This window comes from Choloepus didactylus, chromosome 16 (assembly GCF_015220235.1).
Source record: "Choloepus didactylus isolate mChoDid1 chromosome 16, mChoDid1.pri, whole genome shotgun sequence".
In the NCBI taxonomy this organism is placed as follows: domain Eukaryota; kingdom Metazoa; phylum Chordata; class Mammalia; order Pilosa; family Megalonychidae; genus Choloepus; species Choloepus didactylus.
The window spans coordinates 25821629-25849406 of NC_051322.1; the positions used below are offsets into that span (position 1 = coordinate 25821629).

The following is a 27778-nucleotide window of genomic DNA, read 5'->3' on the forward strand; positions in this document are numbered from 1 at the left end:
GAAGGTACATGTGCAAATTTTGGATTGTGCCCTTAAAAGAAAGGGGAATATCCTCATTTTCCTCTTTCCCTGCCCTCTTGTTTGAAAGCAGATGAGTTGGTGAGTCATCCAATAACATGGAGATAAGGGCAACACCCTGTGAACAGCAGAGTAGTCAGCCAGAAGCAGCTTGGACCTCTAAAACTATCACAAAGAAGAACTACTGGAGCAGCCTAGATTTCATAGCAGCTGCATTACATCCTTACTAATATACTACCTTCTTGTAGTATCAAAGACACTATCTTAATTTGGCCCTGGAGCATCATAACCACAGAGCAGATAAAATTTCCTAAGTGCTCATTTACATCTATACCTTATTTTGATAGCCTAGAGAGGAATAAACTCTGAAACTTGTGTAATAACTGATGTATTAGTTAGGGTTCTCTAGGGAAACAGAATCAATGAGAGATTTCTATGAATATAAGATTTATAAAAGTGACTCACACAACTTGTGGATATGCACGAGTCCAAATTCCATAGGGCAGACAGCAAACTGGCAACTCCAATGAAGATGTTCGAAGAATTCCTCAGGAAACGAGCTGGCAACTTCGACGAACTCCTCAGGAAATGAACTGGAATCTTCAACGAAAGCGTTTGATGAACTCCCCAGGAAACACTTCGCTGGTCAGCTGAAGAAGAAGTGAAGATTGTCTATCTGTCTCTCTTAAAAGTCTTCAACTGATTAACTGGATCAAATCCAGCCAACTGCATTCTCTCATTGTGGAAGACACACCCTTTGTTGAGTCATCAGTCACAGCGGTAGCCAATTGACTGATGATTTAATAAACCAGCCTGTTGGTTTATTAAAAAGCCACAAACATCCTTGCAGCAACGGTTAGGTCAGTGCTTGCTTGACCAGACAGCTGGGTACCATCACCTGGCCAAGCTGACACATGAACCCAACCATCACAACTGGAAAGTACCACTTTCAAAATGCCAAACTGATTAAACAGTTGCAAAACTCAATTGCAAAATACTGAAGAAAATATCTCTACTTTGTCAAAGAGCACTTCTTATACATGCATTAATACATTGCTCAACAGCACAGAGTAGAACAAACATGGATTAATATAATGTGCAAAGAGTTTCCAGGTGTATCCAGCACTGTCACTTTGCCCAACTCCAGGACACCTTTTGCATCATAGGCTGCAGAATGGTATACCTTGCAGTTGTACAGTGTGCCACCTTCACAGAGACTGTGCAACTGGGTATATTTCATTGTTAAATTGGGATCCCCTGTGATGACTATTCAACCTCTAGTGGGCTTTTATCCTAAAGAATTTGGAAACATTTGTTAATTAATAGTGAAATCCCATTGGTATTTGGTCATTCTTTAGTCAAAATAACTCAATGGTCTATTTCAGAGTCATCTGTTAATACTATGTCAACATTGCTTTATTTTTTTACCCACAACAAAAAATCCTTGGCTGAAATTTCACTATGGTCTGGTGACAATTTAAACATCCATGGTCCATTGATTGGTTGAGAGCAGTATGATGCCTCCAGTCCTCTGATTTTTTGCTATTTTTAGACAAAGCAATTATTATAGTTCATCATTTATATTGTTTGATATAGTGATTAACAAGCCAGATAACAGGTTTAAAATTATAGTGCAGTTATTGGTAATTATATTTCTAGTATTATTCATTTAATTTAAAAGTATGAAAAAAATTATAAAAATGTGCAGAGGTGCCAAGAAATTTTCAAAAGCCCCATCACAGTCAGTATTAATTCATTAGTGCATTTTATTAAATCATTAGAATTTATTTAAAAAGGAAAATTTTACACATTCTCTTTTGTGTGATTATTATAAGAGGGTGATTGTTTTACTCAATTCAATTCCCAATACCTATGACAGAATGCCTTTCATCAAATTAAAGTTAAAGATTATGTAGATAACATCTTGGAACAATAATCAGCACTACTCAAAATGGGATATTGAGAAGATGAAAAATATGTTTTGACCTTTATTAGTGATTTTTCTGATTCCAAACTATACTAGATTACATTCCAAGTCTACTTAAAATGTCAAATATGTTTTTGTTGATGATTATTGTCTCTTGTTAATTCATTCACAAATGTCTGAGAACATAATATAGACTTGATATTGTTCTGGGCAACGAGGATTCACACAGCAGTAAGAAAAACAGACAAGGACTTGACCTAAGGGAGTTGGCATTTTGATCTTATTACATTTGGTTATATATATACTCTTTGACTTTCAATTGTAAATTTCAAAGTTCATTTAGTTAATATCAATGATAATGTTCTTTGCTATTATAAAAGTATATAGATAAGTTTGAGATAAAAGAAGGATCTTAGTGATTCAGATCAAACTTCAATGAATGAAGGTGAAGTCTGTCTTCCAGCCTCCATGAGCTGAGTTCCAGTGGGTTCATCTGTTTTCTAGGGTTCAATATTGGGTTGACTCTCATTGCTAGATCATTCTTCTCTATATTGAGAGAAAAATCTTCCTCTTAGTCACTTCAACCTATTTACCCTGGTTCTGTTTCCTAAGGACACAAAATAAATAAATAAATAAAAGTCTTCTTCCAATTAGTAGTTCTTAATTATTTTGGCATCACACATATGCCCCCAATTATTCAATATTTTTAAGAAGATCTACTCTTAAAAGATATAGACAGTCATTTGACTTTTACCTAATATGATAATTATTTCTAATGGGCCAGAAGGAAAAAAAAAAAAAGGACAGCACTATCTGTTGTTGCAAAATGCCACTGCAGCTTCCTAAATGGAAGGTACACCTGGTTGGCATCTGTCACACTTTCAGCTTGCCAGTAGTATTACTGACATTTACTATGTAGAGAGATGCGCTCTATGTGTTTGGTGCATCTCTCTGATCATAATGTACTGTTCGTAAGCCTTCCAAGAATTAAGAGTTATTATCCCCATGTTCTTGATGAGAAATCAAATCTTTCTTAAAAGAAAACAAAAAAGACCCTTAATGAGTTCTAAGGTAAGTTTAATGTATGAAACTAAGGCCCCCAGTCACTCATCCAACAATCATTTAAGTTCATTCTATAATTATTGTGTATACTTTAAAGAATAATAGGTGAGGATTGAATGCTTTAAATGGTCAAATTATATATGTGAATTATATCTCAATAAAACTTTTTTAAAAGAATAATGGGGGAGAGGGGAGTGAAAGATATTTAGAAATCAATCAATCAAAGGGATCAAACAAAATATTGGAAAAAAAAAACTGTTGACTTTCCTCAGAGTACATCAGGGAGGGCTGATTAACTGGCAGCAAGACAGCAGTGGTGTTGAGGACTAGACTAGAAATAGGTCATCCACAGGATGGTAGAGGCAGGAGTCTAAGCTCTACACAGTAGCAAGGGCTTAGCAAATCCTATTAAAGATGCTGGACTTCCTTTGCATGCAAACATTGTAATCTCTGACCAGGATTCAGGCAATGATAAGCACAAGACCAACTCAATCAGAGAATTCGATCTGTTGCATTCCTCGTCAATGTAGGCCAGGAATCAGCAGAGTCTTAGCTCTGGAGCTCAGATTCACAGAAGAAAACCTGAGCTCAGGTTCACTCTGAGAATAAGTCCCAAAAAGAACAAGGAAAGGCTGCAAGCCCTAATGGGAAATGAACTGGATACTCACCAGGAGCTCAGAAGCAACACTCAAAGTATCACAAGCCTAAAAACTAGCTCACAGAGAAGGGCTTGTAAGCTCCAGGGCCATAATGGGGTTGTCAGATATGAAGGCCTGTAAGAGATGGGGGTGAGCTTTAAGCCTGTGACCGCTATGGGACCCAGTGATCAGCACTGGGATATATAAAACCCCTCCTCAGGGATGCAGCAAGGAAGGATCAGAGCAGAGTGGTCAGTGTGAGACCTCACTGTTGCAGAATTCAGAATTTGGGATTTGCTTACCGGTCCACCTAATCTCGGTTAAGGGTGGCAGAAGAGGAGAGTATGACATTCCCCTGCCAACCCCACAAGCTAAGGGGTTGAAGCACTTCAATGTTTTTTTTTCCCTTGACATGGTTAGGTCTGGGTCTACGGCAGAAACTGGGGCAAGACAGAGACCACAGGTTGGGAGCCGTGCTGGTTTGAATCCATTATGTACCGCAGAAAAGCCCATGTTCTTTTAATCCAATCTTGTGGGGGCAGACCTATTGTTGGGTGGGACCTTTTGATTAGGTTGTTTCCATGGAGATGTGACCCCGCCCATTTAAGGTGAGTCTTAATCTGCTTGCTGGAGTCCTTTAAGGGAGAGACATTTTAGGGAGAGCTCTGAGCTGAGAGAAGCTAAGAGAGAAACACCCAAAGACATTTTGAAAAGAAGGATTATCAAACATTGCCATGGAAGCCCAGATGCCATCAACCTTTCTTCACAGAAGGCATCTTCCTCTTGATATCTTAATACAGACATATCCATGGCTTTAGAACTGTAAATTTGTAACCTAATAAACTCCCCTTGTAAAAACCAATCCATTTCTGGTATATTGCGTCCCAGAAGCTTTAGCAAACTGAAACAGGGAGTTTGGTGGATTCAGCTGTGAGGACCTGAGGGCATATCAGGCAGGGTAGGTATGGTGGGGCAGAGAGTAAACATATTTGTTGAGATGTTGTTAGCAATATAAGGAGAGCAAAGGAAATCATCTTTGAGCAATGAATCCGGTAGTGGATTGGAGGAAATAAGTTCTGAACCAGATCTTAAAGGTCATGATGCATGTGGATTAGAAAAGGGGAGGAGGAAGGACATTAAAGAAGAGGAAAGCAGCTAAAGCAAATGTAGAGAGGAGGCCCTTTGATTCAAAGAATTAACAGTGGTCCAAGTATACAAACAGGCTATTGTGAGAATGTAGAGACGAGGTCAAATATACAATGTGAGAGAAGGTATAATGAGAACTTTAAAATTTAAATCCAGAAGTAACAAGATGCCACATCAAAAAAAAACATGGTCACTGTACTTGGAAGAAATATTGTTTGGGGAATGGACCACTTTCAGCAAAGGAGAAATGATTATATATCCCTGAATTAATCTGAGCAATAATAGTAGTATACATAGTATTGATTACTTGAGTCATGCACTGTATTGAGTGTTTTCATCCAACCCATCATCCCCTCCTACCAAACCTGCTGCAAAAATCTCTTAACTGGTTTTTCCACTTCCACTTTTACACTCTCTCAATAGCTTCTCCATAAAGCATCCACATTATTCCTTCTAAACTGAAGCATATAGGTCACTTCTCTGCTCAAAACCCCTCAAAGGGGTTTCCTCTCAAAAAAGGAAAATCACTAGTCCTTAACATGGCCTGTAAGTCCTTAAAAGTTGAACACTGCTCACCCTTAAAGCTTCATCTTACACTCTCTTATGCATCACCCATCGTATCCCAATACCCATCATCTAGTCTGAGAGACAATAATTATATATGCATTCTGTGGACATCACAGATCACTCCCCTCCCTTCCACATACTTTATATTTTCTTTATAAAGAATATATGTCCTACTATCCTACTACTTTATATTTTTGATAGGTTTGCATATATTCCTAAATGTTTGCATGCATTTTTTTCTTTATAGAGTCCTATCATACTTTCTGCAAATTATTTTCTCTCAATATTATGTTAATGTGAATCATCCATGTTGACCCCTGTAACACTAGTGCATTTATCTGCTGTATATAATCATTGAATATATACAAAATGTTTATCCACTTTCCTGATGATAGGCACAATTCCTATCTGTCTGTGGACCTGTGAAATCTAGAAGATGAGTTATCTGTTTCCAATATACAAGGGAGGGACAGGCAGAAGACAGACATTCTCATTTCAATAGGTAGAAATTGGAAGGGAAACAGGGGTCATGAGTCCTAAACAATTCTGAAACCCCACAGGGCAAACTCCATTAGATTTGAAGGTCTGAGACTCATCTATGGATCGAGTTTTGTCTTCCAGGCATGATGAAGCAGCAGCCCCATCCCTTCCAAGTGTTTTTGCAGTGACCTTGCTCTCCTCAAACACTGGGGAAGGCTCCACCTTCTCCAAGCAGCAGGATGGAGGCCAGGCTCACTGGGACATAGGTCCTACCCTCTCTAAACACTGGAGTGGCAGCCAGGCTCTCTGTGGATGCCAGGGTACAGGCCCCACCAACTCCAAGCAGTGGGGTGGCAACCCTCTTCCTGAACAATGGGGCAGAAGGCCTGCCCCCTTCAAGCACAGAGGCAGACCCACCCTTTCCACACAAAAGGATGGGCCTGCTCTCTTGATCCAAGGAGATCTCTTCAGTCCAGACCTTGACTTCCATGGTTCTGCCCTTGAAGTCATTCTTACTTCAGTTTCTCCCTTCTCTGTCCCTTTCAGTCCAGACTGGCAGTGGTTATGCATATATACATTTTGCAAAAAACCTGTCAGCTTTGCATGTGGTTCACAGGGTACCAAACCATCAGACAAAACGACTTCCCATAGGTCCTTCCTGCATGACTGCATTGCCAATCCTGACTTCTTCTGAAATGGCTGACTGGTCCCTTATTCTCTGGGGACTTGTGTCCAGAAGTTCAAGGATGTCCTTTGTAGAGCCACTTCAAGCTCTAGTCTCAGATATACTCTCTGAATAGGCTTAGAATTTTTTCCAAAGAATCAGTTTCTGGTTTCCTTGTGCCCAGGAGTTCAGTTCTCAGCTTATTTCTTTCCTCTCTCATTTCACTATAAACTGTAAGGAGAGATTAGCTGCACCTTCCACAGTTAGCTTGGAAATCTCCTCAGCTAAACATCCAAGTTCATCACTTTCAAGTTCTGCCTTCTATCTGACATCAGAACTCAATTTTTTCAAGTTCTCTGCCATTTTAAAACAAGGATTGCCTTTCTTCCCACTTTCAGTGACACATTCATTATTTCCTTCTAAGGCCTCATTGGAAGTACCTTTAGCATCCACATTTCTACCAACAGTCTCAAAACAATCTAGACCTTTTCTATCAAGCCCCTCACAATTCTTCCAGTCCCTACCCATTACCCAATTCCAAAGCCATTTCCACATTCCTTTTTTGTATTTGCAATAGCAACACCCTATTCCTGGTACCAAAATCTGCTTTAATTTCCTTGGCTGCTCAAGCAAATACCCACAAAATGGCTGGGCTTAAAAAATGGGAATTTATTTGCTCATGGTTTTGAGGTTAGGAAAAAGTCTAAATCAAGGCATCATCAAGGTAATGTTTTTTCCCTGAAGATTATGTGTTCCAGGTCTGGCTGTCGGTGATCCTTGGTCCTCAGCTTGTCACAGAGCAAGACATATGGCAGCATCTCCTGTCTCTCCTTTCTCTTTCAGGTTCTGTTGATGTTCAGCTTCTGGCTGCTCCTTCTGGCTCTCTCTGTGTCTGAATTTCATTCTGCTAATAAAGGACTCCAGTAATAGGGTTAAGACTCATACTGATTGAGAGGGGCCACACCCTAACTGACATAACCTTACCAAAAAGTCCTACTTCCAGTGGTTTCACACCCACAGAAATGGAGTAAGTATAATAACATTAGGTTTTTCTGGGGTGCACACAGCTCCAAATCACCACAGGTAGTATCTGTGTTGATTTTACTTTTAGTTGACATGGTGGCAGTGGAGGCTTAAAACGAGGTTTTACTTGTGGCAGAAAACAGACTAGATTCAATCCCTGAATAGAAGTTAGCTATTGTGAGGATATAAATTAGTTGAAGAATAGGTAGCAGTACCTGTAGATTCTGCTAATGATTGCTCATAACTGTAGGTTCATTTAAAATGGGAGCAGTTGAGGTTTGAAGTTGTTGGATGACTAACGTAGGAATAGTTTCAACTGAAGTAGAATGGTGCCCATTGGAGATAAAAAAAAAAAAAATGAGCTGAAATTGAATTTAATCTTGTTAACATGGGGCCAGTGGAAATTATGATGGCCACAGACTCAGTTAATATGAACCTGGGAATGGTGGCTGTGGGTTCAGTTGAAATGGTAGTTGCAGAATGGTATCACAGTCATTGAAGAGAAAATGTTTGGACTTATACTAGTAGTTTCAGATTAAAAAGTGGTGCTCAGAGTTGTGCTGGTAGGTTCCACTGAAATGCTAGCTGTGGTGGTGGTAGGTTCACTCATACCAGTGGCTGCTGTTGTGCTGAAAGGTTCACTTAAATTGGGAGTACTAGCTATTGTGGTAATATACTTAGTTGAAGATGAGGTGCTTGCTGTTGTGCTGGTAGGTCCATTTGATGTGTTAGCAGTGGTTGTGGTGGTACTCAGTTCAGAAGAAGAAATTTTGGTGTAGTAGTAATTGGTTCTGTTGAAAAAACAGGCATGGTAGTTACAGGTATATGCTCCGTTGAGGTCCTACCAGTCATGGTTGTGGTAGTTTCATTTATAGTGGCTATAGCTAAGGGAGTGGGGTTAGAATAAGGGATAGTTGTGGTCATTGTGGTTTGTTGCAGGACAGTACCTCTACTGAGGAATCTGAAAATGAAGAGGCTGACTCCTTCCCTCTATATAGGGATCAGACAGCTCTGGAGCCTTGCTGCTCTCACATACCACCTGATGCCTTCTGTTCTGATAGCAGGAGCCAGTTATTCCTTGCAGTATTGAGGCTTACCTAACAGAAGTTTTGTCCAAAACACCTGAGTACAATTTCCAAATGATAGAAAGTGGAAAGCCTTGCTATAATAACTGGGACCGATTATTCACATCCTTCAAGTCCTGTATTAGAAGATTGTACTGAAGGAGAAACTAAACAGCCCCAAGCAAGAAGGGAGGAAGTGGGAGACATGATGTAATGGTTAGACTAATTACAGAATGAAATAGAAACTCTATACTAATAAGTTAGTTATAAAGTAATAGTTCTTCCTCTTCTAATTTTTAGCTTTTTATATAAGTAAAGGATGTGTTATATTGCTCTTACAGGAGTCATGGCTCAGTTATAAGAATATCACCAGTAAAGTATTACGAACATTCAAGGTTAAGTTCAAATCTCTGATAATGCTGTAAATATCCTTCTTTGTTTTTGTTAAAGATTGAGCTTAGATTCAACAGTTTGTTAAGCATAAAAATAAAGTATGACTCAAATGATTAAGGCTGAAGTCTTACTCTTAGAAAAATTTCCCTGATTGAGGATGCAACCTCAATCAAAGACTCTACATATACTCTGTGACTTAGACTGGAAGGAACACATCTCACTTCCAGCTGCGACTGGAGAGACTGGAGTTCCCAGGCTTGGTAATGTATCCATTTACTATTACTTTGTAAACCTGTTCCTTTTACCTTAAGTGCTCCTTTAGCAAATATATGTAACAATTCAATTCTTGTCTTCAATACTCTTTACTTTTAAACTATTTTCTGTCCTATATATTTGAGTAAAAGGTTGCTTGAAGCCCAAACCAACTGAATTATGATCTGATGAGGCTACCCCATCATATGTATGTGACTTCTTGATTTCCCACTGCAGTTTCCATTTTTTAATAGGAATTTTCAACCCTCTGTGCTTGTCTAATGTCTGCTCGGAACAGTTCGAGACCCTGTTGCTATTTTAAAATGAATGTAGGTTAAGATGAATCTCCAACCTGAGGGAAAAATAAAACTCAAAAAGCTTTGTGTAAAACAAAAAAAAACAGAAACAAAAAACAGGTTCTAGGCTCAGCTGAAGTACTAGCAGGAGTTGTGGTAGTTGATTTAGTTGAAGTGGTACCTGCAGCTGTAGTTATAGGTTCTGTTGTAGAAGTAGGGACACTGGTGGTGGAAGAAGACCCAGCTGAAGTACTAGCAGTGGTGGTAGTAGGCAGTTCAGTTGAAGTGGTGGCTGCTACTGTGGTTGTGAGTTCTGTTACAATAGTTGTAACTATTGTGGTTGTAGACTCAGATGAAATTCTGGCAGTTGTTATGACTGTTGGTCCAGGTGGAGTTGTGGCTGCGGCAGTGGTTATAGCTTCTATTGTAGAGGGGGTGACTGTTGTGGTAATAGGCACATTTAGAGAGCTAGCAGAAGTTGTGAAAGAAGGATCAGGTGAAGTCATGGCTGCTGTCATGGCCATAGGATCAGCTGAGGTGCTGGCAGCAGTGGTAGCTTGTTCGGGTGAATTGGTAGCTGCTTCTGAGGTTGTGGACTCAGTTGAGGTGCTAGCAGTCATTGTGGGAGTCAGTTCAGGAGAGATGGTGGCTCCTGCTGTGGTTGTAGACTCAGTTTAGGTGCATCCAGTTGTTGTAGTAGTCATTTCAGGTGAAGGGGCAGCTACATCCATGGTGGTAGACTGAGTTGAGGTGCTTGCAGGTGTTGTGGTAGTCTGTTTAGGTGAGGTGGTATCTGCCACTGTAGTTGTCAGTTCCACTGCAACAGTCATGGCCACTGGAGTTGTACACTAAACTGAAGTCTTGGAAGTTGTGGCAGCCAGCATAGGTCAGGTGGTAGCTGCAGTTGTGGTTATCGGTTCTATGGCAGTAGGATAAAGGTGATGCTTGTAGACTCAGCTGAGGTGCTAGTAGTTGTGGTAGTAGTTGTTTCAGGTGAGGTGCTAGCTGCAGTTGTCATTGTGGGTTCTGTTGCAGTATGGTGGCTGTTGTGGTTGTAGACTCACATGGGTTTGTGCCAGTTGTTGTGCCTGTTGTGCTTGTAGACTCAGCTGAGGTGGTGGCAGTAATGGTCACTGATGTAGTTGTAGACTCAGTTGGGGTGTTGGCAGTTGTTGTGGGTTCTCATACCATAGTGGTGGCTGTTGTGGTTATAGACTCAGCTGACGTGCTGGCAGTTGTTGTAGTAGTCGGTTCAGGTGAAGAGGTAGCTGCAGTTGTGGTTATGGGTTCTGTTGTAGTACTGCTAGCTACTGTGTTTGTAGACTCAACTAAGGTATTGGCAGTTGTTGTAGTAGTTGGTTCAGGTGCAGTGGTAGCTACGCTAAAGTTGTGATTGTGGGTTCTAATGCAATAGTGGTAGCTGTTGTGGTTGTAGAGTCAGCTGAGGAGCTGGCAGGTGTTGTGGTAGATGTTTCAGGTGAAGTGGTATCTGCAGATGTGGTTGTGGGTTCTGTTGGAGTAGTGGTGGCTGTAATGGTTGTAGACTCAGCTGACGTGCTGACAGTTGTTGTAGTAGTTGGTTCAGGTGAAGTGGTAGCTGCAGTTGTGGTTGTGGGTTCTGTTGCAGTAGTGGTGGCTGTTGTGGATATAGAGTCAGATGAGGTGCTAGCCATAGTAGTCATTGTTGTAGTTGTAGACTCAGTTGGAATGTTGGTAGTTGTAGTGGTGGGTTCTGTTGCAGTAGTAGTGTCTGTTGTGGTTGTAGAGTCAGCTGAGGTGTTGGCAGTAGTAGTGTCTGTTGTAGTTGTAGACTCAGCTGTCATGCTGGCAGTTGTTGTGGTAGAAGGCTCAGGTGAAGTGGTAGCTGCAGTTGTGGTTGTGGGTTCTGTTGCAGTAGTGGTGGCTGTGGTGGTTGCAGACTCAGCAGAGGTGCTAGTGGTTGTGGATTCTGTTGCGATAGTGGTGGCTGTTGTGGTTGTAGATTCATCAGAGGTTGTGGCAGTTGTGCTGGTTGTCCTGTAGACTCATCTGAGGTGGTGGCAGCAGTGGTCACTGCTATGGTTGTAGACTCAGCTGGGGTGTTGCTAGTTGTTGTGAGTTCTGTTGCAGTAGTGGAGGCTGTTGTGCTTGTAGACTCATCTGAGGTGGTGGCAGCAGTGGTCACTGCTATAGTTGTAGACTCAGTTGGGGTGTTGGTGCTTGTGGTGATGGGTTCTGTTGCAATACTGGTGACTGCTGAGGATGTAGACTCAGCTGTGGTGCTGGCAGTTGTGGTAGAAGGTTCAGGTGAAGTGGGATCTGGAGTTGTCATTGTGGGTTCTGTTGCAATACTGGTGGCTGTTGTGGTTGAGGAGTAAGCTGAGGTGCTGACAGTTGTGGTATATGTTTCAAGTGAGGTGGTATCTGCAGATATGGTTGTGGGTTCTGTTGCAGTAGTGGTGGCTGTTGTGGTTCTAGACCCAGCTGAGGTGCTGATAGTTGTGGTACTCAGTTCAGGTAGGGTGGTGGCTGCTACTGTGGTTGTAGATGCTGTGGAAATGCTGCTAGCTGTAGTAGTTAACTCAGGTGAAGTGGTAGCTTCAGTTGCAGTTGTAGGTTTTGTTGCAATAGTGGTGCCTATTGTGGTTGCAGACTCAGCAGTGGTGCTGGCAGTTGTTGTGGTATTTGGTTCAAGTGAAGCTGTAGCTGCAGTTGTGGTTTCTGTTGCAGTAGTCATGACTGTAGTGGTTATATACACAGCAGCAGTTGTGGCAGTTGTTGTGGCTGTTGTGCTTATAGATTCAGCTGACATGGTGGCAACAGTGGCAATTGGGGTGCTGGCAATTGTGGTAGCTGGTTCAGGTGAAGTGGTGGCTACATTTGTGCTTAAAGATTCAGTTGAGTTGGTGACAGTTGTGGTAGTTGATTCAGGTGTAGTGGTAGCTCCAGTTGTTGTTGTGGGTTTTGTTGCAGTAGTGGTAGCTGTTGTGGTTGTAAACTCAGATGAGGTGCCAGCAGTTGTAGCAGTTGGTTCAGGTGAAATGGTAGCTGCAATTGCAGTTGTGGATTCTGTTGCAGTAGTGGTAGCTGTAATGGTGGCAGTTGTGGTGGCTGCTCTTGTAGACTCAGCTGAGGTGCTGGCAGTATTTGTGATAGTTGTCTCAGGTAAAGTGGTAGTTGCAGTTGCAGTTGTGGGTTCTGTTGCAGTAATCGTGGCTGTTGTGGTTGTTGACTCAGATGAGGTGCTGGTAGTTGTTGTGGTAGTTGTTTCAGGTGAGGTGCTATCTGCAGATGTGGTTGTGGGTTCTATTGCAGGAGTGGTGGCTGTTGTGGTCACAGACCCAGTTGAAGTGCTGGCAGTTGTTGCAGTAGTCAGTTCAGGTGAAGTGGTAGCTGCAGATGTGGTTGTGGGTTCTGTTGCATTAGTGGTGGCTATTGTTGTAGAATAAGCAGAGGTTGTGGAAGTTGTGCTGGTTGTGCTTGTAGACTCTTCTGAGGTGGTGGCAGCAGTGGTCACTGCTGTAGCTGTAGACTCAGTTGGGGTGTTGGTGGTTGTGGTGATGGGTTCTGTGGCAGTATTGGTGACTGCTGAGGATGTAGACTCAGTTGTGGTTCTGGCAGTTGTTGTGGTAGAAGGTTCAGGTGAAGTGGTATCTGCAGTTGTCATTGTGGGTTCTGTTGCAGTAGTGGTAGATGTAGTAGTTGTGGACTCAGCTGGGTTTGCAGCAGTTGTGCCTGTTGTGCTTGCAGACTGCTGACATTGTGGCAGTGGTGGTTACTGCTGTAGTTGTAGACTCAATTGGGGTGTTCGCAGTTATTGTGGGCTCTGTTGCAGTAGTGGAGGCTGTTGTGGTTGTAGACTCAGCTGAGGTGCTGGCAGTTGTTGTAGTAGTTGGTTCGGGTGAAGGGGTAGCTGTAATTGTGGTAGTGGGTTCTGTCGCAGTAGTGGTAGCTGTTGTGGTTGTAGACTCAGCTAAGGTGCTGGCAGTTGTAGCAGTTGGTTCAGGTGAAGTGGTAGCTACAGTTGTGGTTGTGGATTCTGTTGCGATAGTGGTGGCTGTTGTGGTTATAGACTCAGCAGAGGTTGTGGCAGTTGTGCTGGTTGTGCTTGTAGACTCATCTGAGGTGGTGGCAGCAGTGGTCACTGCTATAGTTGTAGACTCAGTTGGGGTGTTGGTGGTTGTGGTGATGGGTTCTGATGCAGTACTGGCGACTGCTGAGGATGTAGACTCAGCTGTGGTGCTGGAAGTTGTGGTAGAAGGTTCAGGTGAAGTAGCAGCTGCAGTTGTCATTGTGGGTTCTGTTACAGTAGTGGTGGATGTTGTAGTTGTGGACTCAGCTAGGTTTGTGACAGTTGTGCCTGTTGTGCTTGTAGACTCAGCTGAAGTGGTAGCAGTAGTGGTGGCTGTTGTGGATGTAGACTCAGCTCTGGTGCTGGCAGTTGTTATGGAAGAAAGTTCAGGTGAAGTGGGATCTGCAGATGTGGTTGTGGGTTCTGTTGCAGTAGTGGTGGCTGTTGTGGATGTAGAGTCAACTGAGGTGCTAACAGTAGGAGTCACTGTTGTAGTTGTAGACTCAGTTGGGGTGTTGGTGATTGTGGTGATGGGTTCTGATGCAGTACTGGTGACTGCTGAGGATGTAGACTCAGCTGTGGTGCTGGCAGTAGTGGTAGAAGGTTCAGGTGAAGTGGTAGCTGCAGTTGTCATTGTGGGTTCTGTTGCAGTAGTGGTGGATGTTGTAGTTGTGGACTCAGCTGGGTTTGTGGCAGTTGTGCCTGTTGTGCTTGTAGACTCAGCTGAAGTGGTGGCAGTAGTGGTGGCTGTTGTGGATGTAGACTCAGCTGTGGTGCTGGCAGTTGTTGTGGTAGAAGGTTCAGGTGAAGTGGTAGCTGCAGATGTGGTTGTGGGTTCTGTTGCAATAGTGGTGGCTGCTGTGGTTGTGGAGTCAGCTGAGGTGCTGGCAGTTGTGGTAGATGTTTCAGGTGAAGTGATATCTGCAGATATGGTTGTGGGCTCTGTTGCAGTAGTGGTGGCTGTTGTGGATGTAGAGACAACTGAGGTGCTAGCAGTAGTAGTCACTGTTGTAGTTGTAGACTCAGTTGGAATGTTGATAGTTGTGGTGGTAGGTTCTGTTGCAGTAGTGGCTGTCGTGGTTGTAGATTCAGCTGAGGTGGTGGCAGTAGTGGTGGCTGTTGCGGGTGTAGACTCAGCTATGGTGCTCGCAGTTGTTGTGGTAGAAGGTTCAGGTGAAGTGGTAGCTGCAGTTGTGTTTGTGGGTTCTGTTGCAGTAGTAATGGCTTTTGTGGATATAGACTCAGCTGTGGTGCTGGCAGTTGTTGCAGTAGAAGGTTCAGGTGAAGTGGTAGCTGCAGTTGTGGTTGTCGGTTCTGTTGCTGTAGTAGTGGCTATTGTGGTTGTAGACGCAGCAGAGGTTGTAGCAGTTGTGCTGGTTGTGCTTGTAGACTCATCTGAGGTGGTGGCAGCAGTGGGCACTGCTGTAGATGTAGACTCAGTTGGGGTGTTGGTGGTTGTGGTGATGGGTTCTGTTGCAGTACTGGTGACTGCTGAGGATGTAGACTCAGCTGTGGTTCTGGCAGTTGTTGTGGTAGAAGGTTCAGGTGAAGTGATAGCTGCAGTTGTCATTGTGGGTTCTGTTGCAGTAGTGGTGGCTGTTGTGTTTGTAGACCCAGCTGTGGTGCTGGTAGTTGTGGTAGAAAGTTCAGGTGAAGTGGTATCTGCAGTTGTCATTGTGGGTTCTGTTGCAGTAGTGGTGGATGTTGTAGTTGTGGACTCAGCTGGGTTTGTGGCAGTTGTTGTGCCTATTGTGCTTGTAGACTCAGCTGAAGTGGTGGTGGTAGTGGTGGCTGTTGTGGATGTAGACTCAGCTGTGGTGCTGGCAGTTGTTGTGGTAGAAGGTTCAGGTGAAGTGGTAGCTGCAGTTGTGGTTGTGGGTTCTGTTGCAGTACTGGTGGCTTTTGTGGATATAGACTCAGCTGTGGTGCTGGCAGTTGTTGTGGTAGAACATTCAGGTGAAGTGGTAGCTGCAGTTGTGTTTGTGGGTTCTGTTGCAGTAGTGGTGGCTATTGTGATTGTAGGCTCAGCAGAGGTTGTGGCAGTTGTGCTGGTCATGCTTGTAGGCTCATCTGAGGTGGTGGCAGCAGTAGTCACTGCTGTAGTTGTAGACTCAGCTGGAGTGTTGGTAGTGGTGATGGGTTCTGTTGCAGTAGTGGAGGCTGTTGTGGTTGTAGAGTCAGCTGAGGTGCTGGCAGCAGTTGTGAAAGTTGTCTCAAGTAAAGTGGTAGCTGCAGTTGCAGTTGTGGGTTCTGTTGCAGTAGTTGTGGCTATTGTGGTTGACTCAGCTGAGGTGCTGGCAGTTGTTGTGGCATATGTTTCAGATGAGGTGGTATCTGCAGATGTGGTTGTGGGTTCTGTTGCAGTAGTGGTAGCTGTTGTGGTTGTAGACCCAGCTGAGGTGCTGATAGTTGTGGTACTCAGTTCAGGTAGGGTGGTGGCTGCTACTGTGGTTGTAGATGCTGTGGAAATGCTGCTAGCTGTAGTAGTTAGCTCAGGTGAAGTGGTAGCTTCAGTTGCAGTTGTAGGTTTTGTTGCAATAGTGGTGCCTATTATGGTTGCAGACTCAGCAGTGGTGCTGGCAGTTGTTGTGGTATTTGGTTCAAGTGAAGCTGTAGCTGCAGTTATGGTTTCTGTTGCAGTAGTCATGACTGTAGTGGTTATATACACAGCAGCAGTTGTGGCAGTTGTTGTGGCTGTTGTGCTTATAGATTCAGCTGACGTGGTGGCAATAGTGGCAATTGGGGTGTTGGCAATTGTGGTAGCTGGTTCAGGTGAAGTGGTGGCTACATTTGTGCTTGAAGATTCAGTTGAGGTGGTGACAGTAGTGGTAGTTGGTTCAGGAGTAGTGGTAGTTCCAGTTGTTGTTGTGGGTTCTGTTGCAGTAGTGGTAGCTGTTGTGGTTGTAAACTCAGATGAGGTGCCAGCAGTTGTAGCAGTTGGTTCAGGTGAAATAGTAGCTGCAATTGTAGTTGTGGATTCTGTTGCAGTAGTGGTGGCTATAATGGTGGCAGTTGTGGAGGCTGCTCTTGTAGACTCAGCTGAGGTGCTGGCAGTGTTTGTGATATTTGTCTCAGGTAAAGTGGTAGTTGCAGTTGCCATTATGGGTTCTGTTGCAGTAGTCGTGACTATTGTAGTTGACTCAGATGAGGTGCTGGCAGTTGTTGTGGCATATGTTTCAGGTGAGGTGGTATCTGCAGATGTGGTTGTGGGTTCTGTTTCAGTAGTGGTGGCTGTTGTGGTTACAGACCCAGCTGAGGTGCTGGCAGCTGTAGTAGTCAGTTCAGGTGAAGTGGTAGCTTCAGTTGTGATTCTGGGTTCTGTTGTAGCAGTGGTTCCTGTTGTACTTGTAGACTCAACAGAGGTTGTAGAAGTTGTTGTGGCAGTTGTGCTTGTAGACTCAGCCAAGGTGCTGGCAGTTGTTGTGGTAGTTGTTTTAAGGGAAGTAATAGCTGCAGTTGTGGTTGTGGTTTCTGTTGGAATAGTAGTGGCTGTTGTGGTTGTAGAATCAGCTGAGGTTGTGGCAATTGTGGTGGTTGTGCTTATAGACTCAGTTGAGGTGGTGGCAATAGTGGTTGCTGTTGTAGTTGTAGACTCAGTTGATGTGTTGGTAGTTGTGGTAGTTGGTGCAGGTGAAGTGGTGGCTACATTTATGGTTGTAGACTCAGCTGAAGTGCTGGCAGTTGTAGTAGTTGGTTCAATTGAACTGGTAGCTGCAGTTGTAGTTGTGCTTTCTGTTGTAGTAGTGGTGCCTGTTGTGCTTTTAGACTCAGCAGAGGTTGTGACAGGTGTTGTGGTGGTTGTGCTTGTAGACTCAGCTAAGGTGCAGGCAATTGTGATAGCCGTTTCAGGTGAAGTGCTAGTTACACTTGTGGTTGTGAGTTCTGTCGCAGTTCTGGTGGCTGTTGTGGTTGTAAACACAGCAGAGTTTGTGGCAGTTGTGGTTGTTGACTCAGCTGTGGTGCTGGTAGTTGTTGTAGCAGTTGGTTCAGGTGAAGTCGTGGCTGCCACTGTGGTTGTGGGTTCAGCTGAAGTACCACCAGTGGTTGTTGTAGCAGTAGGCCCACTTGTAGTGGATGCTGTGGTGGTTTCTGTTACAGGAGTCATATCTGTAGATTCCAAAGTGGATGAGGTTGTTCTTGTAGTAGCTGTGGTTGTTTCTTGCCTTTGGGGAATCTGGATAACAATGGAAGGAACGTTACTGTTCCTGTTGTACACCAAGCACACTATGAGTACTCCAATGGCTGCTGTGATCACACAGGCTAAGAGAGAAGCCAGGAACATTTTCCATAGAGACCAGTCACTGAAGAAATTTCGTGCCACCTGGAAGAGATTTAATAAATTTACTAAGGATAACCTCAAATGCTTCAAGGAATATTTATGCCATTTATAATCCTTTTTATATTATATTGCAAAGCCTCAATTCCCTCACATAGATGTCATCGTCCTTATAGGGTTGCTATAAGTAGAAAAGAAAATAATAATTTAGATGGAGTTTGCTTAGCACACACTAAGTATTCAAATACATTTTTACTCTTTAACTCGTTATTACCCCTTTTCTTATGACTGAAAACAGACCACTAAAGGAAACAAACAGAGCAGATATCTCTGGAGCAAGTAGAGTTCTTAAATGTCACATTTAAGCATTTGGGGCATGCTTTCTGAAGGGAAACCCCATTTGAAGAGCTGCAGTCACTACACCGGGGCCCTGGGTACCAAGGCCAGGGAAAGGAAGGTCACCAAACAAGAGAGCCCAAAGACAAATGGCACCTCCTGCCCCGTGTTGCTTAGGCTCTAGAAAGAAAGCCAAAGGGGAAGAGAAAGAAGGGAACATACTCTATTTCAGGTAAAGGGGGCAATAACCCATATTTTTTTTTTGTTTGATCCTACAGGGGAGCAAGATTAATGAACCTGGCCTCAAACCTGTGTTCCAGTGCTATCAGTGCCACTAACCACCTGTGCAAATTCTTGTAAACTTTTAAAATTCCTGAACCACATTATTTGCACCTGTTTTCAAGTAAAGGGCTCATGGGGGTAGGTATCTAAGATAACCTTCAGGTCTCTGATTGGCCCAGTTTGTTTGAGGTCAGAAACATATTCTCTGAATATTTCCAATCTTACAAAACCATTCTTTCTTCCACAACGTCTCTTGACACAAATAGTTTACCCCTTATTATCTTGCCAAGAATGATATCAGCCCTCTCCAAACAGAATCTAAGAAGGATTAATCAGAGGAGAGTGTATTCCAGAGCCAGAAGCACAGAACCTGCCTTAGCACATTAGTAATCAGTCAAAATCAAGTTTTCACCTGGGGGAAGATAGCAATCAGACCTGAAGGTGGAAAAAATTACAAGAAGAAACAGGATCAGGAACACAGAGAATCTGCTTCCAGGCACCAAACCAAGGAGGGAAACCGGGGTTCAAAGTGATTTCTAAAGGAAAGTTGGAAACATGTGAGGTCAGAGCCAGGAGGGTTAAAGGTAGGCCCACAGTTAGGCTCAGAAACAGAAAGGGATGGAGAGTGAGGGAGATCACCCACAGAGTAGGGCTGGGCACATGACTATCTTCCACCTGAGCAAGACTTACAATGTCATTCACAGCCAATGATTTTGCTCTGTTGGTACTACGCACTCCTCCAAAAAATAGCAGCCCAAAACTCGGCTTTGCTTTTTTTGCTTCTCACATATATTCTGTAGACTATGAACATGTTTTTGTATCTTCACCAAGATCATTCGCTCTTTAAAAGTAAAGCTTCATAAAATATATCTCCCCCTCCAACTCCTGTCCTGTTCCCCCTCAATCCTTCTCAGTGAATTGAGATGTTCCAGGGTACTGTAGATATTCAAAAGAATACTGTCAATGATTGATTGGATGTTTTCCTCAAATAGTAGATCAAATTGTTTTGATAACCCAGAGGAATGATATTGACCCAAACCTTACTTGACAATGCTGGCATCCTCTGCTTGGAAGTCCCGAGTGTCCAAGGGTCCCGGGGTTGGTGCAAACACCAGTTAAGTTGGTATCAATGTCACAAGTTGCATAAGTTAATGTTGAAAACCGACATGTTGAATTGAAAGCTTCATCATTTCTTGGATTCAGGAATGGCTGTAGACAGAAATACTGGGAAAAATAGGAAGCTAATGTATTGGATATCTAAAGTAATATAATTCAGCAAAAATGCAAACTGGATTGTGACATCTCATGAGGTTGTTTGATTAAATAAGATCATTTGAAATCTGACTCAGGCAATGAATACATTTTCTTCTCAAAGCAAGGAAATCTAGTTAGGTGACTGTAAGTTATATTTAATCATTTATATTATTATTGATATTAAAGTTCAGGAATACACATGATCTTTTATCCTTGTCATATTTAATGCAATTATTAAATAACCATTTTGCATGCTGGTATAAGAAAATAATATTAAAAAGTCCCAGAGTGAAAATTCTAGAGGCCTTAAGATTTATCAAGAACAACTCATTCAGAGAACCTAAGATGGCGGCTAGGTGAGACAGGACAAAAAAAACATTTCTGTGAAAAATACTAGATAAAAACCAGAAGGTGACCCAGAGTACCGGTTTCGGCGATGCACCAGTTGGATGAGGTCTCCTAGTATCACAGAGGCTGTATACTTGGTGAAACCAGGAGTCTGCATTCTGAAACGAGTGAGTAAGCTGGCTGGAAGACCCGCAGCCGTGCTGCAGTGTGGGGAAGCCGGGGGTTGGCGGTTGGAGACAGACTGGTTCTTATAAAAAGAAAAAGGGAAAAACCCAGGAGCGGCTGCAGTTGCGATGGTGGAAACTGCACAGTGAAACACGACAGGAGCGAGCTGAGCTGGCCTCTCAGTGTTGGCCATGGAGGATAGCTCGCGGCAGATACCCTCAGGAACAGGGGAGTGCAGGGGAGAGCCGGAGGGAGGGAGAAGCCCCGTGGCTTGTAGCTGAATACCTGGAGGGCTGTATAAACTCCTGCCCGGAGCCGTGCCCACAGCCCAGAGCTGTGCCAGTTGCCCCGGAGCTGCGAAGGAGGAACTGTGTGAAGAGAGTGGGGATTGAGATGCCATGTTCAACCATTTTTGCGTCGGGCTAAGAGTGCCCTGGCACGGCACGGCGGCCTGGGGCTTCCCTTGAGGGACGGCACACAGTTGCGACGTAGCACAGCCTTCCCTCAGCAGAGGTCCTGAAAGATCACAGCTGAGAAAGAGGGCCTGCTCGGAAAACCCAGGGACGCTGCGCAAAGTCCGGTGGTTTGTGGATCAGCGAGAGAGAGGGTCTGGGACAGATCTGAAATGAAGGCTTAGACTCTTGCAGTGGCCTTGAATCTCTGGGAGCCTGGGGGATTTGAATATTAAAGCTGTCCTTCCTCCCTGGCCACATGGACACATGCCCCACATTGACAGCTCTAGCAACACACCCAAACTGAGTTCACCAACTGAATCCCACAAGAATCATTTCCCCACACACCGCGAGGACAAGGTTGGGGACAACTGACTTGAGGGGTATAAGTGACTCACAGACGCCACCTGCTGGTTAGTTAGAGAAAGTGTACGCTACCAAACTGTGTTTCTGAAAAATTAGATTGGCATTTTTTATTTTTTTATTTTTTACAACTTGAAAGAACACTATCAAGCAAAGCAAATGCCAAGAGGCCAAAAACAACAGAAAATCTCAATGCATATGATAAAACCAGATGATATGGAGAACCCAAGTCCAAACACCCATATCAAAATATCAGAAGATACCCAGTACTTGGCTCAATTAATCAAAGAACTACAATTGAGGAATGAAAACATGGCAAAGGATGTAAAGGACATCAAGAAGACCATGGCCCAGGATATAAGCGACATAAAGAAGACCCTAGAGGAGCATAAAGAAGACATTGCAAGAGTAAATAAAAAAATAGAAGATCTTATGGAAATAAAAGAAACTGTTGGCCAAATTAAAAAGACTCTGGATATTCACAATACAAGATTAGAGGAAGCTGAACAATGTCTCAGTGTCCTAGAAGTCCACAGAACAGAAAATGAAAGAACAAAAGAAAGAATGGAGATAAAAATCGAAATGGATCTCAGGGATACGACAGATAAAATAAAACATCCAAACTTAAGACTCATTGGTGTCCCAGAAGGGGAAGAGAAGGGTAAAGGTCTAGAAAGAGTATTCAAAGAAATTGTTGGGGAAAACATCCCCAACCTTCTACACAATATAAATACACAAAGCATAAATGCCCAGCGAACTCCAAATAGAATAATTCCAAATAAACCCACTCCGAGACATGTTCTGATCAGACTCTCAAATACTGAAGAGAAGGGGCAAGTTCTGAAAGCAGCAAGAGAAAAGCAATTCACCACATACAAAGGAAACAACATAAGACTAAGTTGTGACTACTCAGCAGCCACCATGGAGGCGAGAAGGCAGTGGCATGACATATTTAAAATCCTGAGAGAGAAAAATTTCCAACCAAGAATACTTTATCCAGCAAAACTCTCCTTCAAATTTCAGGGAGAGCTTAAATTTTTCACAGACAAACAAATGCTGAGAGAGTTTGCCAATAAAAGACGTGCCCTACCCCAGATACCAAAGAGGGCCCTACTGATAGAGAAACAAAGAAAGTAGAAAGAGATATAGAGAATTTTAACAGACATATATAGAACCTTACATCTCAAATCACCAGGACACTCATTTTTATCTAGGGATTATGGATCTTTCTCCGGAAGGGACCATAGGCTGGGACATAAAATAAGCCTCAATAAATTTAAGAAGAAAAAAGAAAATTGAATATATTCAAAGCACGTACTCCAACTACAATGGAATACAAGTAGAAGTCAATAATTTTTTGAATTGTAACTCCACTATTTACTTTCTACATGATATAAAATACACAAACTCTAAGGACAAAGTAGTGGTTTTCAACTCAATGTAAAATATGTAATTTTTGACAAGAACTATATAAAGGTGGGGGAATGGAGGAGTATAGGAACATAGTTTATGTGTCCTATACAAGTTAAGCTGGTATCAAAGAGAAATGGGGGAAGGGACAATGGGAAGTTAAGAAATGAGTGTAGCATTGCTGTTTGAGGTGAAGAGAAATTTCTAGCAATGAAGGGTGGGAAGGTGATAGCATTACAACATTCTAAATGTGATTAATCCACTAATGGAATGCTAGGGAGGGGATGGAATGGGAAGATTTAGGCTGTATATATGTTTCCACAGTTGAGGAAAAAAAAATAGTCTAAATAGACAACAATTGAATGCCAAGGGTGAACCTGGATAGGATCGGATGATGGAGGACAGGAGGCTCAAAGGGATGTAGTTGAGACATAAGGAAAAGGAAATATAGAATGTTAAGCTTTGTATCATTGTTGAATCTCTTGTACTTCTTAGCTGCGCTTAATGGGATTGCATAAAAGAATGTTCTTGTTCATGGGAATTGTATGTGAGAATTATAGTGTTTGTTCAAGGATGTGTGCAGCTAGCTCTCATATGTACAGAAGACAGAGCAATAGATGATGGATGATAGATAGGGAGAGAGGGAGGGAGGGAAAGAAATAGCGGTGGGACAACATGTTAAAGTTTGTGGATCGGGAGTATCAGGGGGTATGCTTATGGGGTTTGTATAGTTTTTGCAACTGTTCCTATAACTTTGAATTTATTTCAAAATAAAATGTTAAAAAAAATACTCTTAAAAGAAAGAAAACATATTGCCATCAAGTTAATGTTTATCTATGGAAAAATAAAAACAGAAACACATAAAAAAAAAAAAAAAGAACAACTCTTTCAGATCATATTTGAAATGAGAAAACCAAGCCCTAAAGAGGTACAGTGAGGACCTGTGCTTCTGGATATGGTAAATTGCAATAGGCAACTTCTTCAACTGAAAAAAAATAAAAGGAAAAATTGCAAACCAAATCAATGGAAACAAGGAAGAGTAGATTATCTAAAATTCCAAGGAGGAAAGAGCCTTTCCAAAGTGAACAATCCCAGGCCACTTTCTTCATTTATCATTTCTGAATATGGGCTGAGGATCTGGCTTGTTTCAAGCAGAGGGATTCAACTGGGGGGGGGGGGCAGGGGGGGAGACAAGCTAGCAAAACTTTTGGTGGCTATGTGGGGCTAGCCAGACAGATCAGAAATGAGAGGAGCCCTAGACATATAAGGTTCGTTTCTCCATGGAATCTTTCTGTATTGGATTATATGTAACCCATATATAAATATTCATGAGTCCTGAGTCCATACTGATTTAACTAAATGATTGAATAAATAAATGGGGAAGAAAAGAAATCTCCCAATTGGTAGAATTCCAAATGATTATGTAGATGCCCCACCCTCAAGGAGGTAGAGCATAACTCCCCACCCTGCATGTGGGCTGGACAGACAGATTTCCTTCCGAAGTGTATCAGATAGAGAGAACAGGGAGAGTAACTTTACAGTGGAGAATCTGCCAAACATTACCTCAGCCAGGTGATCAAGGGCAATATCAACAGTGACGTCATGTTGATAGTATGTGCCTTTGATATGATGCAACGAGAAGGGCACTTTACCCCTGTAGTCGTCCTCCCCAATACACAGAACTCCAGTCTAATCATGACAAGAACATCAAACATATCCCAAATGAGAGACATTCTACAAAATACCTCACCAGTACTCCTTAAAACTGTCAAGATTTTCAAAAGCAAGGGAGTTAGAAATTGTCACAGCAAGAAAAGCCTAAGGAGACATGGCTAAATGGATAGTAGTTATGGGTTGGTAATACAGAGGAGAAAGGGAATGGTATTGAGCAGATATAACCAGAAGATTTCAACTAGATTTATAATGCTTAATTTCTTAAGGTTGGTGTTTGGACATGAGTGCCTATTATACTATTGTTTAAATCCTTTAAATATATTTTGAAATTGAAAAAGAAGTAAATGAAGAGAAAGGGTAGATACAAATAAGAAAGGTTTGGGGACTTAGGATCTTAAAATGAGATTAAAAGAAGAAAACTATCCCAGATATAGTTCGTTTGTTTGTTTGTTTGTTTTTCCCAGATATAGTTTTAAGAAAAAGAAAGAAAATACTCTGTTAGGTACTCACGGGAGTATAAATTGGTTACATGTAAATTTATTATCACTTGAAATATTATATTATCCAGAAAGTTTTCCTCATAGGAAAGTAAGAGCATTATTTACATGTACTCAGTGCTGATAACATTGATTAAATACCCAATACTAAATGTCTTTTGAAAAGGTTGGCATTGCAATTTCAATTGATCTCTGAGTTCTATTAAAACAATCAAACTAAACATGTGTACAGACACTGCCAATTGAGAGACTACAACTAAGAATAAAAGAGCATAGTTCTGATTAAATATAGACAAGAAGGAAAACACTTGCATGTAAAGAATTAGTCGAGTCTGTTTTTCTAAAGGTACAATATCATGCCAAAGAAATCAAGATAAAAGCTATGCAGTAATACCGAATAAGAGAAAATCTGAGATACTCAGACACTTCAACACAATTCCATCTGTTTTTCCATAGGACATGATAAGAAAAATCACAAAAGATGTAGCTATTTTTAAAGCCTTGTTTTCCTGTATATCATTATTATTTCTTACTCTTCAGCTCTTCAGTTTTCTGCGGGCTGATGAACTTGGACATTTTTTGAACTTTTGTAATTAAATAAAACTCTTGCCAGACCCACTTGCCAGAATTCCATGGAAATTCTTTAAAGAAGGAAAATGGTGGGCACTGTCTATACCAAGAATAGAGAAACCACAATGCTGGAACTCTGGGAGTAACATAATTCTCACTGTGCTAGTTTCCTTTGATTCTTAATAATAATGAAGTCTCTAAAGTTAAAAATTTGAACAGTTGGGAGCTGTGAATAATATTTAATTAGCTCTTGGTATAAACCAATAATCTCCGTTTATATGCAGATAATATGCATTAGCAATGTTTGTGATATAAAATTTTTAATTCTCTGTTTATAACTTTAAAGAGATTAATATACTATTTTATGTTTCCTAAGAGGGAAAAATAAATTCCTAAGTTTTCTTTTTTTATGTGGCCTTTGATTATTACTTGAAGCCATTAGTGAAAACGGCCATCATTAGAAAAATATTTGCCTACCATTATGTCCAAATAGCCACATGTACAGTGAAATAATTCAGCCAGTGATCAAGATATGTGCCGTTTATTTGAAAACTCTCAATGTTGTTAGGGAAACTTTCAAGATGATTAACTGATGCATTGCTAAAGATCCTTTTTTGCCAGAGTACCCTGGCATTGCAAAAACACAGTGTAAGAGTTTCAGGGCTAGAAAGACCATGGAGACCATCTTTGGTGGCACAATTTGCTAATCTAGAATCAAGAGAATAATTTCTCTGCTTCAGAGGACCACAGTTAACTTCCTTGCATCTTGTAGTGCACGGGGAGAAAAATATTTCTCCACACAGAGTATAATTGTCCATTCAAACTTATCCTGATGTCATTCAGCACATTTCCATTTCTATTTCTATCAGATATGCACAGTTACATAAAAGGCAATCATAAAATTTACACAGGACTGAATTGTTTCTTATAAAAATAGTCAAAATAATGTATGGAAATGAACTCTAATATTTTACCCCAAAACTCTTCACAAAAATAGGAATCCATAATCATAATTAGTCAGTGGAGGTCAATCTAAAGGATTTGCTAGATCATTTGTTTCCAAGGCCTAGAATTCACTTACAAGATTAACTTCTGACTTTTAAAGACATGTAGAAATCTTTGAGTTCTGACAAGTCTAGACATTACACTAAAAAATCTAGACATTAAATGCAAAAATCTACATATCATATTTTTAAACATAATTTGTTATCAAACCAACTTTGGCTTATACTTGAATTATAACTAGAATATTATTTGAACATGCTATTTTAACTGCATTACCCAACAAAAGTTTTAAAATAATGAATATTTAAAATAAATTTCTCAACTATGCATGTAATGATATACAGGAAAAATATACATTTTCTAGTTAATAAATAAGAATAGAATAGCTTATAAACTGGCTTCCACATAAAACTTCAAGAATTCCTTTTTTGAGAAGAATTATCCTGAAATAAAAATATTAGTTATATAAAAGTTGAAAACAAGTATCTGGGCTATCAGAAAATATCACATTGGTGCCACCAATACTTACTGGCTGGTTTCCGGAGGGTTCAATATTCACTATGTATTTCCCATGTTTTCTGTCCATTCTTGAGCTGCCAATATCACAAGCTTAACTGCAGAAACATTTTTCAGCCTCTTCATTGCCCTTTGTACCTGCAATCTTGAGAAATAGTTGAGTTGAATAATATTAAATCTATTATGAGACATCACTGCCAGTGTGGATTAGACTAAATAATAATTATTCTCTGTATGGAATCCACCTTAAAGGAAGAAGTGGGGTGTTGAGCAATTACATAAAGACAAAAAAATCAATCCCACCTCTGTGACTACACTCTCTATATTACTCCATGAGGCAACCTGCCTAGTAGAAAGAAATTACAATCATACTCAATCCTTCCTTCTTTCCCCTATCAGCATCATCTCACAGGACCCTTCCTTCTGACTTCAGAAACAGCCCAGGAGAGAATTCTGAGATAAGTGAAGGTTGCCGTTGCTTCTTTTCTCACCAGACACGACTGTCTTCCTCTTACTTATTGGCAGCAACTTTTAGGCACATATGACCCACTGCTCATCAGGCCTAGACCTTCTGGGACTCTTCTCTATGTTCTAAACCTCTTCCAATCTATTCTTTCTCCCTGCCTCTGGAAAAATTAATCTGCCTTGTGTTACACTTCTGTAACCCCAATCTGATACAGATAGCTAATAGGATGAACAAATCTCTGTGGATGGTTCACCAGGGTCCCTTCTCTTCCTGCAGGCTCTAATTGGCATGGTAATCCAGAAGACTACTCTGATTGTGCTTACAACTTAGCACAGGGCACTTGGGACTATTCTAATATCTATAAGTGAATACTTAAAACAAAATCTCTTTTTCTTATCTGTGGAAATATCTTTGGTGGTACCTAAAATATTGGCAGGACTTAAGAAATAGCTTTAAATCTCTGAAATGAAGTTATCAGTTGGCTCCCAACATATGTATCCAGGGTACACCACATAAAATTAATGCAGAACGTTAAGAATGATGCTTAAATAACCTAAAAATCTAAAAGTCTGTCTTACATAGT

General features: G+C 41.6%; 3 protein-coding genes across 3 annotated transcripts in view; all 3 read right to left on the minus strand.

Moving 5' to 3' along the window:
• Window positions 1-1961: 1961 nt before the first annotated feature.
• LOC119511555 (hepatitis A virus cellular receptor 1-like) lies at window positions 1962-10883 on the minus strand. Its single transcript, XM_037806028.1, has 2 exons — window positions 9712-10883; window positions 1962-2552 (listed from the first exon to the last, which is right to left on the minus strand). The coding sequence occupies exons 1-2, from the start codon at window positions 10148-10150 to the stop codon at window positions 2521-2523; spliced, it is 471 nt and encodes a 156-aa protein (XP_037661956.1). The 5' UTR covers window positions 10151-10883; the 3' UTR covers window positions 1962-2520.
• Window positions 10884-11225: 342 nt separating this feature from the next.
• On the minus strand, window positions 11226-13250 carry LOC119511552 (mucin-5AC-like). The gene has a single exon (XM_037806024.1). It carries the CDS (start codon window positions 13174-13176, stop codon window positions 11350-11352), a length of 1827 nt encoding a protein of 608 aa, XP_037661952.1. The 5' UTR covers window positions 13177-13250; the 3' UTR covers window positions 11226-11349.
• LOC119511252 (dynactin associated protein) overlaps window positions 13220-27778 on the minus strand; it is an 88454-nt gene continuing 73895 nt past the window's right edge. The window contains exons 2-5 of the mRNA XM_037805766.1: window positions 26743-26874; window positions 19520-19684; window positions 14563-17902; window positions 13220-14457 (exon numbers count right to left, since the gene is read on the minus strand). Coding sequence (XP_037661694.1) covers window positions 13220-14457; window positions 14563-17902; window positions 19520-19684; window positions 26743-26799 — 4800 coding nt within the window. The 5' untranslated portion in view covers window positions 26800-26874. The remainder of the gene's footprint in view (window positions 14458-14562; window positions 17903-19519; window positions 19685-26742; window positions 26875-27778) is intronic.

Bases quoted from the DNA above. Each gene is read 5' to 3' on its own strand.
- LOC119511555 (XM_037806028.1), bottom strand. From the start codon at position 10,150: ATGACTGCTAGCACCTCAACTGAGTCCACAACCTCAGAAGCAGCTACC. The intron at 2,553-9,711 runs GTACCACTTCAA...TTGTGTCCTTAG, and splicing joins ACCTATAACTACAGCTGCAG to GAAACAGAACCAGGGTAAAT.
- LOC119511552 (XM_037806024.1), bottom strand. From the start codon at position 13,176: ATGACAACTGCAGATACCACTTCACCTGAACCTTCTACCACAACAACT.